The sequence below is a fragment of the Erinaceus europaeus genome, chromosome 15, assembly GCF_950295315.1.
Source record: "Erinaceus europaeus chromosome 15, mEriEur2.1, whole genome shotgun sequence".
NCBI lineage: Eukaryota > Metazoa > Chordata > Mammalia > Eulipotyphla > Erinaceidae > Erinaceus > Erinaceus europaeus.
In genome coordinates this window covers 4,606,697-4,623,098 of record NC_080176.1, presented here as the reverse complement: position 1 = coordinate 4,623,098, position 16,402 = coordinate 4,606,697, and the positions used below count along the sequence as shown (strand labels likewise).

Genomic DNA, 16,402 nt, shown 5'->3' with positions numbered 1-16,402 from the left:
GGTTTGATAACCTTGTTTTTATATATCAGGTGAATAACTTCATAAGGATGGCCTTCCCATCAGTCTACTATTTCGTTTCTCTGGTATAATTCATACAGGACAAGTCTGAATTTTTTTTCTTTTATTAAGTTTTCAAAATAGTGAATTGTCGCTTCTCAAGAGGTGAGCAATATCTTAAAAAATATAATCAAGTTATAGATCAAAATTATAGCCATGCTGGTACAAACACTTCTGTCGCTGAATGGCAGTAAGGATAGATAGATGCTTTGATGGAGTATGTCAGTGAGGAGTTGGCCTTTAGATCACAGAAGGCTCCGTCACCTGTCACCTTGGTTTGGCTATGGCTCCTGTTTGCACCCGGAGAGCAAGCAGGGTAGAAGGAGGGAAAGCAGAGGGCCTGGGATAGCTGTCCTGCCTGCCTGTCCGCCTGCTCTGGGTTGAGGGCTCTAAATCTGAAGGGGTTTAAAAATGTTAGGACTAATCACAGCTGTCTAGTACTCACCAGCTATGCGAACACTGTGACTTCTTCAGAAACCAAGGTGGTGTTTGTTTATGCGAGAACGTGTCCTCTGAAGCCATGTTGGTGAGAAGGTTAGGAAGAATCTCACCAAGCTGGGCTTGTGTTGAGTTTTGCTGCTAGCACTTAATGAGAAGCTCGGCAGAGCTGTCAGGCACCATGTCAGCTGAATGCTGGCTGGATCCAGTTCTTCTCAGGCCAGTCATTTTCATAGGTGTTAAGAGGCGTGAATGAGGGAGTCAGGCGGTAGCGCAGCGGGTTAAGTGCACGTGGCACAAAACACAAGGACCGGCATAAGGATCCTGGTTTGAGCCCCCGGCTCCCCACCTGCAGGGGAGTCACTTCAACAAGCAGTGAAGCAGGTCTGCAGGTGTCTGTCTTTCTCTCCCCCTCTGTCTTCCCCCTCCTCTCCATTTCTCTCTGTCCTATCCAACAGTGATGACATCAATAACAACTACAACAATAGAACAAGGGCAACAAAAGGGAATAAATAAAAAATAATATAAAAAAATAGGCATGAACGAAGTCTCGACACGTGTTCACTAATAGCATTATTGTCCTAAGACAACTGAGTGACAACAATACCAGCATTGTGCTATTACTGTGGTCATGGTAGGTTCCCTTCGGTCACTGAACAAGTCAGGAGGAATTACAGGGTATTTGCTTGGCCTTCACAGCAGAACTGGCTCTTGGCTGCACACTAGCTGTTATTATGGACATGCGTCCTTGGCCAGAACTGACTTATTATTTATTTTTTTTTGTTACCCTGGTTGTTTTACCATTGTTGTGGTTATTATTATCATTGCTATTGATGTCGTTGTTGTTGGATAGGACAGAGAGAAATGGAGAGAGGGGGAGAGAAAGATAGACACCTGCAGACCGCTTCACTGCCTGTGAAGTGACTCCCCTACAGGTGGGGAGCCGGGGCTCAAACTGGGATCCTTCTGCTGGTCCTCGCACTTTGTATCACATGCGCTTAACCTGCTGTGCTACCACCTGACTCCCCTCTTTTTCCTTTTAATTCCCTGTAAAGTGTTAATAATTTTCAGGGGGTGGAGGTTATGGGGCGGCCTGGTGGTAGTGCAGCGGGTTAAGTAGGGGGGTCGCTTCACCGTGATGCAGGTCTGCAGGTGTCTGTCTTTCTCTTTTCTCCCTGTCTTCTCCATCTCTCAATTTCTCTCTGTTCTGTCCAACAGCAGTAATAACAGCAACAATAACAGCAGCAACAAAAATGGAGAAAAAAAGGCCTCCAGGAGCAGTGGGTTCAAGCCCCAGTGATAACCCTGGAGGAAAAAAAAATTCAAGGGCTGGGCGGTGGCATATCTGGTTGAGTGCACAGTACAAAGCACAGCTGTACAAAGATCTGGTTCAAGCCCCTGCTCCCTATCTGTGGGGAGGGGTTGGGGGGAGCTTCCCAAGTGGTGAAGCAGGTCTGCAGATGTCTCTTTCTTTCTCCCTCCTCTCGATTTCTCTCTGTCCTATCCAATAAAATGGAAAAAAATGGCCGCCAGGAGCAGTGGATGTGTAGTGCTGGCACCAAACCCCAGTGGTAACCCTGGAGGCAAAATAAAGCTAATAATTTTAATATTTATTTTCCCTCTTTGTTTCCCTTGTAATTTTATTGTTGTAGTTATTGTTATTGATGTTGTCATTGTTGGATAGGACAGAGAGAAATGGAGAGAGGAGGGGAAGACAGAGAGGGGGAAAGACACCTGCAGACCTGCTTCACTGCTTGTGAAGCGACCCCCCTCTGCAGGTGGAGAGCCGGGGGCTTGAACCGGGATCCTTCCACCAGTCCTTGTGCTTTGGACCATGTGCGCTTAACCCACTGCGCTACCACCCGACTCCCAAAGTTAGTAATTTTTATTACCACGTCACATGCACCTGTTCTCTGGCTAGACCTTGACTGACAGACCATTTTCTTACTGGGTACGAGACTGAATCTGTGTTGTTGGCTGACGAGGTTTTTTTTTTATATTTATTTATTCACTTATGTTGCCTTTGTGGTTTTATTATTGTAGTTATTATTGGTATTGTTATTGATGTCGTCATTGTTGGATAGGACAGAGAGAAATGGAGAGAGAAGGGGAAGACAGAGGGGAGATAAAGACAGTGGGGAGCTGGGGGTTCAAAGTGGGATCCTTCCACCGGTCCTTGCGCTTGGCGCCACCTGCACTTAATCCGCTGCGCTACAGCCCGACTCTCTTGTCGTGTTCTAAGAGTGTTAACCTTGGTCCTCGAGTTATTTTTTTGGAGTTTTGTTTGAGGCTTATCAGCAGGAGTTTAGCTGCCTTTGGTCTGTGGCTGATGCTCTGAGGATCCTGCCAGCAGCCATGAATTCCTCAGTCTTTCCGTGTTCGCGCCCGTCTGGGGATGTCCCACCTGCTGCCTTCCTGGGCCTCTAGTTCCTGTCCTCGAAGACTCCCCAGTCCTGCATCCCCTTTCCCAAGCTGTCACCTTGTCAGGGCTCCTCTCCACCCTGGGAGCTGCTGTGTCCTGGTTCGAGCCCCAGGTGCCCTTCTCAGGGGGGGGAGGGGGGGGTCACTGCCCTGCACTGTTGTCTTGAAGGCCATTGATAGTGTGGGTCTCATCCCCCATCCTGTCGTTCGGGGCATCTTTGTGCTGCCGAGTCATTGTGTAAGCACACGAATGAGCTGCCTCTGGGGGTGTGGGGGCCCTGCATAGCTTCTCCCCTTGCTAACACCCCGTTTTTCTCTCATCACCAGGCAGTGTGCAGGCAGCAGGATGCCGTGCAGCTCGTGCCGTGATGCTGCCGCCTCCCCCGGCGAGCTCCCTGTTCCAGCTTCCGCTTACTGTGGCCTCACCAGACCGAGGCATCTGCGAGGGTCAGTGCTACCCCTCGGGGAGCCAGTCACCCCTGAAGATGTGCAGGCTGAGCCCTGCCCTGTCTCTCTGACTCCTCTGGGGCAGCCTGTGTGCCTGTCTGAGCCCTTCTGACTGCAGCTGTCGGGGACGGTGCCCAGGAGGCCAGCTTGACTCGGTGAGTGGGCCACTCCAGAGATGCAGTGGGCGGGGCCCTGCTGCTCTCCTGGGGACACCCTCTGCTGGCTTCAGGGTTACGAGCTGCCTGGCCAGGAGGCTTGTCACAACTAAGTTCCTCCTGTTGCGTTGGTCCCCACCCCGGTTCAGTTGTGCGGCCACTGCAGCTTAGGGCTCCTTGTTAGGGGATCTTGGGGATGGCAGCCTGGTCACAGGCGGCATCTCACACAGCCCAGACAGAACAGGGGAGCCGACAGAAGTGCTGTGTGCCTGCAGGGGCACAGCTGGAGGACGTGGTCCCTTGGGTCAGGCCCGAGTGGCCTGAGCTGACCACCCCCTCATGACAGGACACCACACAGCAGCCAGAGCTGAGCCAGACAACTGCCACGTCAGTGGGACAGAGCAGCTCGGGAGGGCTGTGTGCGCCTCCACAGTGCGCTTAGGCATTCTCACCTCCTGGACCCAGTGTGTCTGTCACTTTAGGTGACATTTGCAGAGGCTCTGAGGGAGGGGCCAGCTGAGGAACACTGCAGAGGCGATGGGGCAGGAGCCTAACTGCCAGTCGATGAGCCCCGCGGTGTCCTGGGCAGGAGGCAAGGGTTATTTGCAGTTGCTGCGACTCCCCGAGGGTGCAGGGCCCCCAGAAAGGCAGCAGCCCAGGAACTGGCCACCCGGAGCCCCAGGGCCCCTTCGCCAGGAGTGAATGGTGACCCTGCCCTTGTTGGGACATCATGGCACCTTCACACAAAGACGGACGTGGCCTGTGCCCACCTGGCAGCCTCTCATTGGCTGGCACCTCTGCCCAGGATGTGGCCAGCTGGGACACGGCCACTAGTCAGACCAGCTCACCCTCCAGTTGTGCTCACAGGTGATGGATACCAGGCACGGGAGGCAGTGGTGACAGAAGCCAGAGGGTAAGATGTGGACACGGCCTGCTCAGGCAGCAGTCTGGGCACTGAGGCCTGAAAAAGGACCTGGGTGTGCACACCTAAGGACCCAGGTTTGAGTTCCCACTGCCCACCTGCAGTGGGGAAGCAGGGCTGTAGGTGTTTCTGTCTCAAATATTAGAGGAAAGCAGTCTTCTGGTGTAGGGCAGGGTTCAAGGCCTGGTAGAGTCTTGTGGCCAGTGGGCCTGAGGATGCTAGAACTGCAGAATACTAGGTGTCTGTGAAGAGGGGCGGGGAGCCACGAGTCACTATGACGGCAGGAACTGCAGATGGCACACACGGGTTTTCAAATAACTAACCTTTCTATTTATTCCTTTTGTTGACCTCATTTTATTGTTATTGATGTCATTGTTGGATAGGAGACGTAGAGAGGAGGGGAAGACGGGGAGAGAAAGACAGACACCTGCAGACCTGCTTCACCGCCTGTGAAGCAACTCCCCTGCAGGTGGGGAGCCTGGGGCTTGAACCGGGATCCTTATGTGGGTCCTTGTGCTTTGCGCCACATGCACTTAACCCACTGCGCTACTGCCCGACTCCTATAACCTTAATACATACACACACACACACACACACACATGAGAGAGAGAGAGAGAGAGAGAGAGAGAGAGAGAGAAGGAACCAAGCACCCACCGCACCTCACTCTAGCACATTTGGTGCCAGGAATTGAACTCAGGACCTTATGTCTGAGTGTGTATTGCTTAATCCAGTATCACCTCTCAGGCCACAGGTATTTTACATTTTTTAAAAGGTGGAGAGTTTCAAAGTTCATCAGACACTCAACTCTAAAAATGTGCTGAGACATTGTGTGGCGTGGGGTCTTGTGCGTGGTTTTCATCACTCCAGGAGGCATTTCTACTCAGACACCACAGCACCTGAGCTCTGGCCACTGTCAAGCCTCAACCCAGGACCCCCTTCCGTCAGTACGTTACCAGCAGTTACTGACCACCAGAGAGCAGCTTAGTGGGCACCAGGTGCTGGCACAGGGCAGGCACCGCCTGTGAGGCTCTAGGTTCAGGATCCTGGTCCCACCTGCAGGGATCTCCCATTTCCTTTTTCTTTGCCTCCAGATTATTGCTGGGGCTCAGTGCCGACCCACACTGCTTCTGGCAGCCATTTCCCCATTTTATTGGAAAGAGAAACTGAGGAAGGCAGGGAGATTGAGAGGGAGAAAGATACCTGTAGACCTGCTTCACCATTTGTGAAGCGTCCTCCCTGCAGATGGGGAGCCAGGGGGCTTGAACCTGGATCCTTGTGCTTAGTAGTATGTGTGCTAACACCTGGCCCTCTCCCCCATTTCTGTCAAAATAACATAAGCGTAGTGACCCACCCTCTTTTCCTGAGGGTCCCTCGGCTGCAGGCCTGACTAGGCAACATGAGACCACCGAGCCTCCCAGACAGCAGGCCGTGAGGTATCAGGGTGTGTGCAGCTCAGTGGAATTTTCCGCTGGGGTAAAGGGCTCTTCCTAATGAACAGAAGCAAATTCAAGCTGCTGAGTGGCGGCTGGTGGCAGGCCAAGGTCAGCACCTCCAGGCGAGGGACGGGGACTGGAGCTCGCCAGGGGGGAGGTGGGGGACACAGTGGGGTCTGGGCAATGAGAAGCTGATGACAGCTGTGATGGGGCTGCAGGCTGAGGCTCTTTCTGGCAGGTGGCAGAGTCCACACAGGTTTCCTTCCCCACGGCAGGCAAAGCACCCAACTGGTCATGAACATGGGAGCACATCACCGCAAGGGAACTATCTTGCCAGCTCCAGATTTGCTTTTAAAAATTACAAAGTGGGAGTCGGGCGGTAGCGCAATGGGTTAAGTGCAAGTGGCGCAAATCGCAAGGACTGGCATAAAGATCCCGGTTTGAGCCCCTGGCTCCCCACCTACAGGGGAGTTGTTTCACAGGTGGTGAAGCAGGTCTGCAGGTGTCTTTCTCTCCCCATCTCTGACTTCCCCTCCTCTCTCCATTTCTTTCTGTCCTATCCAACAACGATGACATCAGTAACAACAATAACTACAATAAAACAAGGTCAACAAAAGGAAATAAATAAAAATTAAAAAAAAATTACAAAGTGGGGGAGTCAGGTGGTAGAGCAGCATGTTACACATGTGGTGCAAAGCGCAAGGACCAGCATATAAGGATCCTGGTTCAAGCTCCCAGTTCCCCACCTGCAGGGGAGTTGCTTCACAAGCAGTGATGAAGGTGTGTATCTCTCTCCCCCTTTCCCTCCTATCTCGATTTCTCTCTGTCCTATCCAACAACGACATCAATAACAACTACAAGGGCAACAAAAGGGAAAATACTTAAAAGGGATTGAACCTGGGAACCTGCCACTTCAGGCATGCAGAGCCACGTTTGTAACTTGCTATCTCCCCACCATTAAGATGAATTCTCACGACCTCGTTTAGGATACAGGAGACAACCTGGTGGGGTATCTTCAGGTTCTTGGGAACACACTAACTGCTGTGCTATTCCCCAAGCCGCCCTCCACATCGTCTTTGGCGGTTGGATTATTGCAGTGTGTGTGTGTGTGTGTGTGGGGGGGCAGTCAGCAGCACCTCCCTTGGCGAGGCAGACACGCAGTGGGTCACTTTGCTAAGGGTTTACTTAGTGACTGAATGGACCAGCGAATCACACTGCAGATATGCTGGGGAACTGACCTTGGGGGTCTTGGGCTTCCAGTCCCTGTGCACCCATGTCAGCCGGGGGAAGGTTGTGACAGCAGAAAAGGGTCAGACAGCCCCACTCAGGCTGCCTCAGACAGGAGGGGGTTCTGTCTGAAGCACTAGACTCCAGCATGAGGTCCCAAGTGTGAGCCCCCACAGTACATATGCCAGCCTGACACTGGCCTCAACAACTGTATTTCAGGGAAAGATGGCAGAGCTTCCTCCAATGTGTGGTGTACCCATGTGGCACCAGGGCTCAGTGATAAGCTGCAGGCTGAGAGGTCACGGCAACCCCCTGCCCCCAGCCCTGGGAGAGCAGCATGTGATGGGCCCCCAGGGCTGGCGGCACCTGGATCCAGTCCAGGTACAAACAACTTCTGGTGCCCACAGAAATAAAGGTGTGCTGTGGAAAACCACCGGCCTGTGTCCTCAAGGTCACAGCCACCAAGGGCTTTAAAACCTGCTGGCTGACACCGCCCAGGCACTATCTGGAAGCAGCAGGCAGAGGTGCGTGAGCTCTCGTGTTTCAGGTGAGTGGGATCATGTCCACAGGAGGCAACCCCCCTCCCCCAGCTCACCTGTGCCCCTCCTATTTCAGGATGAGGGGTGTCAGGCTGGTGGGAGCGCTGCTCATCATGGCTGGCCTGCTGCAGGCAGTCCTGTCCCTGAAAATAGCGGCCTTCAACATCCGCTCCTTCGGGGAGACCAAGATTTCGAATGCCACCCTGGCTAGGTACATCGTGCAGGTGAGCCTGGCAGCAGCTGGCCTCACTTAGCCGGTCAATTGTGCAGGTGGCCTGACACCCTCTCCCGCCCCAGATCGTGAACCGCTATGACATTGTGGTCATCCAGGAAGTCAGAGACAGCCACCTGACGGCCGTGGGGAAGCTGCTGGACAATCTCAACGAGTGGGTGCCAGGCAGTGCCCAGGGGTGGGAAGCAGCGTGAGCCAGGCGCCCTGACCAGCTGTCCCTCTGACAGGAAGGCCCCCGACACCTTCCACTATGTGGTGAGTGAGCAGCTGGGCCGCAGCAGCTACAAGGAGCGCTATCTCTTCGTGTTCAGGTAGCGTCCCGGGAGCCGTGTGTGTGTAGGGGGGTTTTGCTGAGAGACATCCCACTCACCCACTGAGCCGCCCACCTGCCTGCAGGCCTGACCAGGTGTCCGTGCTGGACAGCTATCAGTATGATGACGGCTGCGAGCCCTGCGGGAACGACACCTTCAGCCGCGAGCCGGCCGTGGTGAAGTTCTCCTCCCCCAACACCCGTGAGTGCCGCCCCGCCCAGACTGCTTGCCTCCAGACTCGCCCTTGACTGGCGCTGTCTCCTAGGGGTCAAGGAGTTTGCCATCGCCCCCCTGCACGCAGCCCCATCTGACGCAGTGCCTGAGATCGACGCACTGTATGACGTGTACCTGGACATACGGAGGAGGTGGGACATGGAGGTGAGCACTGGCACCCTCTCCCCCCTCCCCCAGTGCTTCCCCACTGTTCCCGGCCAACTGCTGGCGTGTCCCCAGGACATCATGTTCATGGGCGACTTCAACGCCGGCTGTAGCTACGTGGGCACCTCGCAGTGGTCGTCCATCCGCCTGCGCACAGACCCTGCCTTCCTGTGGCTGATCCCTGACTCGGCTGACACCACTGTCACCACCACCCACTGCGCTTATGACCGGTGAGCCCCCCGCCTTTGTTCTGCTTTGCTGGGCACCCCCAGAACCTGTGGGCTGACAGGACCTTTGGTCGGGCACTGCAGGATTGTGGTTGCAGGAGAACTCCTCCAAGACGCCATCGTTCCTGGCTCAGCCAGACCCTTTGACTTTGAAGTGGCGTATGGGCTGAGCAACGACCTGGTAGGTGTCTTGCACCTGGGCTCTGGGGCGCTCGGTCCTCCACCCCACACTCACTGTGTGTCCCCACAGGCCCTGGCCATCAGTGACCACTATCCAGTGGAGGTGACACTGAAGCGAGACTGAGGGGGCTGCCCTTTTAATTTAAATAAAGCCAGGAAGCTGTGCTGTGCTGTCCAGTTCCTTAGTGTCTCTCCAGAGCCTTGACCAGCAGGTTGGTGAGGCGACCCACCATGGCCCTGGGGTCGTCCACAAGTCCCGCGGCAATCATGGCATTCTCGTAGATCTGAAGGGCAGGGAGGGGAGAGAGTGTGTGTAGGGGGTCTCGGAGGGAAGAAACCAGCTGTCCCACCTTGAGGTACTCACCTGGTCCACCAGCAGCTGGGCCAGTTCAGGCTCGCTCTCCCGCAGTTGGCTGAGCTTCCTGATGAGCGTGTGCCTGCCCACCAGGACAGAGAAGGCGTGAGCGAGCCCCCAGTCACTAGCAAGTACCAAGTACCCCGGCTTAGGGAGCTGGATAAACTCACATTAATAACCAGTCATCCTGCTAAATCAGCTGGAAAATGAAGCAACAGATGTGGAGCAGCGCTCCTGAGACTTATGTAAAGCTCACAGAAGTCAGCGTAGGAAAAATCAAGTGCCTCGAGGCATGTGACAGGATTAAGATGCGGGGGAAATGGCCACCAGGAGTAGTAAATTGCTGTGCAGCACCAAGCCCCAATGACAATCCTGGTAGCCATAAAAGTATATTTGAAGGGCTGGAAAAATAGCTCACCTCAGTCACAGCCCGGGTTCAAGCCCTGTCCCTGGCGGTAGTGTGGTGTGAAGACAGTGATAGGAGTGGCCCACTCACCTGGGGTTGATCTCCAGAGTGGGCTGCAGCAGCTGCGCGCGCTCCTCTTGTGTCTTGGCCAGCTGCTGCATGCGCAGGAAGTGCCGTGCAGCCCCCATCTCCAGCACGGTGATCATGGCGGGGTGAGTGTCCAGGCGGAGCGTCACCTGCAGGGGCCAAGGACACAGCTCAGCACCATCCTGTGCCAGGGCAGTGCTCTGGCCACTCTCGGGGTGGGGGGACACCTCCCATCAATCACTAAGAAGGGTCAGTAAACTCCAGCCACGGACCCCACCTCTCCCAGCTGTACACGTACGGTGACGTGCCAGCCACCTGGGCCGTCTTCTGTAGCCCACACTCGGCATGTCACTCTTGGACATACCCTCAGCCGTGACCCTATTCTGGAGACTCCTAGCTGGATCACCAAGCTCCCCACAGACCCCAGGTCTGGAGAGGGACAGTGGAGGCCTCACCTTCACACTGGTGACGCGGGAGCCCAGCGCGTTCCTCATCCAGGCCATCAGGTCCTCCGTCTCCTTCTCTGACAGGCGGTCGCCAGCTGCAGAAGAGCAGCTCAGCTGAGTGACCCCGGGGCAGGGCTGAGCAGTGCTCTAGCCTTTTGCTCATTCAACTTTATCAAATTTTAGGAATAGATTCAAATTAAGGCGAGTTTCTCTCAGGAAGCATCCAAAGGACCCCAGCATCTAAGCGCTTCCTATTTTGTGCGTTGGGGGGGGGGATGGGGACCCACCTGGGGACGCGTCCTGCTTCTCCTCCTTGTAGTGGTCCACCACGATGTCCGTTTCCACAGAGATGAGCTGCTTCTTGTCAAACTCGCGGAGGTGCAGCAACGTGAGCTCATCAAACTGCTCGTAGCAGAAGAGAACCTGCGGGCCCAGTGTGCCCTTCAGGGCTCGGACAGGGCCTCCAGACACTGAGTGGCAGCAGTGAACCAGCTACAGAAGCTCAAGGGCCGGGCTCGCCCCGCCCACCGCCCCTGGGCTCCCTGGGTGGTCGCTGTGGACATGTGCACCCACCTCAGTGTTCTTCTGCTTCATGGCCTCGTAATAGGGCGAGTGCTCGGCCAGGTGCCGTGTGGGTGCGCACAGGTAGTAGATGCTGCGCGTGCCGGCCGCCATGCGGCTGGCGTAGTCCTGCAGGCTGGTCAGCTGCCCGGCAGGCAGCGCTGAGGACTCATAGCGCAGCAGCTTGGCGATGTCCTCCTGCAGAGGGACGTGGGCAACTCAGTACGCTCAAGGCCCCTCCATCAAGTGGGGTGGGAGTGGGATGAGCCCACCCAAAGGCACAGCTGCCTGGCCGAGACGGCGGCACCCCGTCCCCCAGACGCAGAGTGCCAGTGTCCAGGGCAGCAGGTACAGACCCTGCCTCCCGAGCCAAAGAAATCAACAGTTCAGTTTTCTGAAGAGATACACATGGGGGGGGGGGGGGAGGGCGAGTGGTGGTGTTACAATGTGCAAGGCCCGGCTTTGAGCTTACAGGGGGAAAGCTTTGCGCTTTGCGAGCAGTGAAGCAGGGCTGCAAGTGTCTGTCTCTCCTTTCCCTCTACTCAACAAATAAAGATAAGAGAAGTGCAAATTAAACAGCATGCTTTACCACTCGCAAAGCTTTCCCCCTGCAGGTGGGGACCGGGGGTTTGAATCCAGGTCCTTGAACACTACGACATGCGCTCAACCATGTGCGCCACCACCTGGCCCCTCTTTCTCATTAAAAAATAAAACCTTAAAAAAGGTCAGGCAGTAGCGCACATGGTGTAAGGACGGGTGTAAGGATCCTGGTTCGAGCCCCCGGCTCCCCACCTACAGGGGAGTTGCTTCATAAGTAATGGAGCAGGTCTATAGGTGTCTATCTTTCTCTCCACCTGTCTTCCCCATTTCTCTCCATCCTATCCAACAACGAATGACAACAACAAGGGCAATAAAAGGGGTGGTGGTGGGGGAAATGGCCTCTTAACAACGGCATCAGCAACACCAACAATAATAACCACAACAATGATAAAACAAGGGCAATAAGAGAAAACGGGGAGTTGGTTGGTAGCACAGCAGGTTAAGTGCAGACGGTGCAAAGCACAAGGACTGGCGTAAGGATCCCGGTTCGAGCCCCCAGCTCCCCACCTGCAGGGAAGTCGCTTCACAGGCGGTGAAGCAGGTCTGCAGGTGTCTGTCTCTCTCCCTCTGTGTCCTGTCCAACAACAACAATAACTACAACAATAACTACAACAATAAGGGCAACAAAAGGAAATAAATTTTAAAAAAGAAAAAATGGCCTCCAGGAGCAGTGGATTCATGGTGCAGACCCAGCGATAACCCTGGAAGCAAAGACAAAACAAAAAACCTGTGCCCTTGAGCACAGAGGGGTGGCCAATAACAGAGCTGTGTGTCCACCACTGACCTGGTGGGACAAGGAGTGAGGTGCGTGCAGGGGGACAGGCAGGCGAACGCAGAGCGGGGAGCTTCATGTCTGAACATGCTGACTGCCAAGCAGACACCAGAAACGGCCTAGGAAGGTGCTGGAGCGCAGGGAGCGCTGTGGTCTCTCCCACAGTAGCTAGTAACCAGACCCCGTCCTTTCCCGCCAGTGCCTGACGACTCCACTATCCCAGTGTGGACACATTTCTCCTTTTCCAGTGTGTGTGGCCCCGGGGGATCAGGAGACACCCACAGCATCCCACCATGGCTTGTGAAGCTTCCCCCTGCATGGGAGGGACTAGGGCTTGAACCCAGGCCCATGCATATGGTAATGTGCGCACTCTACCAGGTACACCACCCCTGACCTGAAAACTCCCAGAAAGCTATTTATGGAATGACTTTCTCCTCTGCCTGCCTGTCAAATCCACTGCTCCTGGTGGATGGCTGACACCACAACCCTTTACTGCTTGGGAAGCTTCTCATGGCGCTGTGTGGGGTGGGGGTGTGCTCAGCTGAGCAGGCGGCTTGGTCTGGTCTCTAGCAGTTGCGTGAGGTGGTAGCTGGGTGCAGTCTTACCTTGACCTGCTGCTCCGCGGTGGTCACAATGCCTTCTCTCATGAACAATCCGTAATCTTCAAAAAACTTGGCGTATTTCTCTGCGTCTCTCTTGCTCTGGTCTATGAAGAATTTGATGAGCCTCTGCTGCAGAACGTCCCGGAGTTTCCTGTGGAAAGAAGCAACTCGGCATCAGGAATCAGCTCTGCCAACAGCAGGCAGGACACACCCACTTGGAGCCCACAGACCCCATGAAAGCAGCTCTAGACACTGCACATCCCCCATGGGTCCACAAACTCACCCATGCCCTCAAGTGGCACCTGAAGCCAAGGAGCCAGGCCCTCCAAACCGATGTCTACTACTAGACATGCCTAGGCTGTTCCACACAGAGCACTGTGGGCATCAAACAGGCTGCGACTGTCGGGACACAGACCCCCCCAAGGCTCCACAGGCCAGGTCAGTGACACTCAGTGTCAGGGCCAGCATGACACTGAAGCCTACTAGCTCCTGCATATAGTGACACTCAGGGAACTCAGAAACTAGACATTAAACATGTGCGACTTAAGTACACTGCCACACAGCTGAGGACACTGAGTGTGTGGTGCTCAGGTGAGGGGCAGGAGAGTCACTGGCCACCCTGCTGGCTCTGACGGGGCTGGGGCTGCACTGGACCCTGAGGCCTCCATCATTGGGGAAGGGTGTTTGGAACGGTACTGTGGGGATTCAGGGAGGCAATCCTGAGTGTCTGGGGGCTCCCTGGACCCCTTGCCCACCCCTTACCTGATGAGCGCGCTCTCCTGCAGGAGCTCCCGGCTGAGGTTCAGGGGGATGTCCTCACTGTCCACCACGCCTGTGGGGGGATGCGAGTCAGGCTGAGGGGAAGGAGCCCAGCGCCCCACCAGGGCAGCTTCTCCCCCATCAGCACCCACTCCCCCTCAGAGTCACAGCAGCAGGGCCTCTTGTCTGACTCAGGGTGCTAGGGATTGAACCTGGGACTCGGAGCCTCAGGCATGAGAATCTTTTACAGAACCCTAGGGGTCCCTAGGCGCCAGGAATTGAACCAGGGGCTTATCTGCCTGCTCTCTCTGGGTTCATCTTCTGGCGCTAGATGGCGAATCCTTTATTCACCCTGCTCAAATTCAAGGAGGTTCATCTTCTGGCTCTAGATGGCAAATTCTTTATTCACCCCGCTCAAATTCAAGGAGTTCACGTGCAGCTTTTAAGCATTAAATGAGCCTGCTTAGCCCTTTTGGTCCCATCACACAGTTCTGGGGGCTGAGCGACCTTAGCACCAGCCTCCACCCACCTCGCACGAAGCGCAGCCACTTGGGCAGCACATCTGCGGCCTTGGTCTGGATGAGCACTTTGCGGCTGTAGAGCGCCACGCTGGGGCCCAACTCCCGGCTCACATCAAACATGGAGGGTCTCTGCAGGTGAGAGAGGATGGTGTGAGCCATGTAGTAGCCCCTGGACAAGGAAGCTCTGGTGAGGGTTCGATTTCTGAGACACCCTGGGTCCCAGGAGGCTGGGAGCTCCACACACCCAGGCTGGAGACACACAGTGGTCACCTCCCATCCCAGTCATAAGGATGGAAAGGAGTCTCTGTTACCTTCAAGACCTTTGGGTCCAGCCCAACTCACACCAACTACTTGCAGTCTGAAGCAGCCCCATCCTCCACCCCACACCTGTGTGATACCACGGAGCGGCCTTCCTCAGGCAGAGCCTAGTTTTCCATTATTTTTTTCATGTAAAAAAAAAAAAAATGGTCTGGGAGATGGCACAGCAGATAAAGCATTGGACTCTCAAACATGAGGTACCAAGTTCAATCCCCGGCAGTACATGTACCAGTGATGTCTGATTCTTTCTCTCTCTCCTCCTACCTTCCTCATTGATAAAATCTTTTAGATAGTTCAGTATGCTGGAACACAGCACCTGCAGGCCTGAGGCTCAGAGGTCCCAGGTTTAATCCCTGGTGCCACTGTAAGCCAGAATCAGACAGCGCTCTGGGCTTATTCTCACCTGCCCAACTCTAAATGAAAGAGCAGCCAGCAAGTGCCACCATGGTGGAATCCGTTCCAGCCTCAGGTGAGGTCCAGAATCCCATTGCAGAATGAGGTTCTAGCTCTTGGGAGCTAAGCAAAGTTTGGGAAGAGAGGGAGGGCTGAGAGAGCTTTACGCAGTAAAGGACACTTCAGCTGCTCAAGAACCTGGTTTGAGTCCTCAGCACCACATGGGTTACTGCACTTGAGGTGGTTTGGGAATGGTGCTGGATCACTGCCTCTCCCTGTCTCTCTTTTTTTAAGTACAAAGACAAACTGAGGGGAGGGGGAGACAGACACCTGCAGACCTGCTTCACTGTTTGTAAAGTGAATCCCCCCAGTATGGGGGAGCCGGGGGCTCGAATTAGGACCCTTGAGTGGGTCCCTGCACTTCATACTATGTGTGTTCAACCCAATGTGCCACCGCCTGTCTCTATCTGAAACTAAAAAGGGAAAAGACTACCAATAGCAGTGGGATCGGGCAGGTGAGAGTTAATCCCCATCAGGCTACGTCAAGTAAGTAAATGAACCAGTATAGCGGGCTCCACAGCACAGCCCCACTGTAAGGCCAGGGCCTTGTGTTGGGGTGGGGGTGGGGGAGCTCTCTACTGAGTGAGATATCTCCTAGCCTCTCACTTTCCTACCAGGGGCTTGGTACCAGTGATTCCACCATGAAGCTCCCCATGGGGACTGGAGGCTTGAATCTAGGCCCTAGTCCCACCCTTAGTTAGTATTTATTAATGACAGAGGTGGAGAAAGAACTAGAGCATCACTGTCACGTGGTGCCGGGGACTGACTTGGGGCCTCATGAATGAGTCCATACTTGACCCGTTGCACCCCCCTCCAGGTCAAAAAGCCCAGAGAATATCTGGTGGCACGCCACCTCAAGTGCCTGCTGGGCCCTGCTCGCCAGCTCACTGGGATGTGCCCTCGGGGAGCCTTTCTGAGCGGCCCCAGCTGCGTGGGGAAAAGCTTATCCACGGTGGATCTTAAAATTATATGTCATTCAGGGGGCGCCAGCAGAACTGCCAGGGAAGCGGGATTTGGGCCACAGCAGGTTCCCCAAGGCAATGCCTAGTGTTCAGCCCTGCGGCGCTGCCCGGCGAGCTCACCAGCTCGGGCACGTAGAAGATGCTGCGGATGCTGAGTGGCGCGTCTGCCTTGTAGTGCAGTGTGTAGCGGGGCTTGTCGTGCGCCTGGGCGATGAAGCGGTAGAACTCCTCGTGCTGCCCCACATCCACGTCCTTGGGCTCCATCATCCAGATGGCCTGGGGATGGGGATGGGGGTGGGGGGTGCTGAGCACACACCTGCCTGACCTCCCAGGGTCCCAGGGACAAAGAGCAGCTGTGGCCAGTGGGCACAGGGCTTCTCGGGTGGACAACTGCAGTGACGTGACCACGGGTGAAGCCCGTCGCCAGCCCAACTCACCTGCAGGGTGTTGATGCGCCTTCCGTTGAGGTACAAGGGGAAGCTGACGAAGTTGCTGTACTTGGTCACCACGTCTGCAGGAGGCCAAACACAGACTTGAACACGGAGCCTCTGTGCAGTCTCCACATCGGGCGGGGAGGGAGGGAGGGAGGCTGC

General features: G+C 55.1%; 2 protein-coding genes across 7 annotated transcripts in view; one reads left to right on the top strand and one right to left on the bottom strand.

The window, feature by feature from the left end:
- DNASE1 (deoxyribonuclease 1) overlaps positions 1-9,131 on the top strand; it is a 16,745-nt gene extending 7,614 nt beyond the window's left edge. Inside the window, exons 2-11 of one of the 6 annotated variants that reach the window (XM_007522022.3) lie at positions 3,244-3,483; positions 7,320-7,624; positions 7,716-7,863; positions 7,937-8,025; positions 8,099-8,182; positions 8,268-8,383; positions 8,448-8,560; positions 8,636-8,790; positions 8,872-8,968; positions 9,038-9,131. In XM_007522022.3, the coding sequence (XP_007522084.2) occupies positions 7,717-7,863; positions 7,937-8,025; positions 8,099-8,182; positions 8,268-8,383; positions 8,448-8,560; positions 8,636-8,790; positions 8,872-8,968; positions 9,038-9,091 (855 nt within the window). In that variant the 5' untranslated portion in view covers positions 3,244-3,483; positions 7,320-7,624; position 7,716 and the 3' untranslated portion in view covers positions 9,092-9,131. The other 5 variants (XM_060172481.1, XM_060172478.1, XM_016187641.2 and 2 more) reach the window with 5 other exon arrangements.
- Positions 9,119-16,402, bottom strand: part of TRAP1 (TNF receptor associated protein 1) — a 24,584-nt gene continuing 17,300 nt past the window's right edge. The window contains exons 8-18 of the mRNA XM_060172477.1: positions 16,247-16,320; positions 15,930-16,085; positions 14,085-14,205; positions 13,559-13,628; positions 12,800-12,947; positions 10,835-11,020; positions 10,549-10,684; positions 10,271-10,356; positions 9,819-9,964; positions 9,332-9,404; positions 9,119-9,251 (exon numbers count right to left, since the gene is read on the bottom strand). Coding sequence (XP_060028460.1) covers positions 9,150-9,251; positions 9,332-9,404; positions 9,819-9,964; positions 10,271-10,356; positions 10,549-10,684; positions 10,835-11,020; positions 12,800-12,947; positions 13,559-13,628; positions 14,085-14,205; positions 15,930-16,085; positions 16,247-16,320 — 1,298 coding nt within the window. The 3' untranslated portion in view covers positions 9,119-9,149. The remainder of the gene's footprint in view (positions 9,252-9,331; positions 9,405-9,818; positions 9,965-10,270; positions 10,357-10,548; positions 10,685-10,834; positions 11,021-12,799; positions 12,948-13,558; positions 13,629-14,084; positions 14,206-15,929; positions 16,086-16,246; positions 16,321-16,402) is intronic.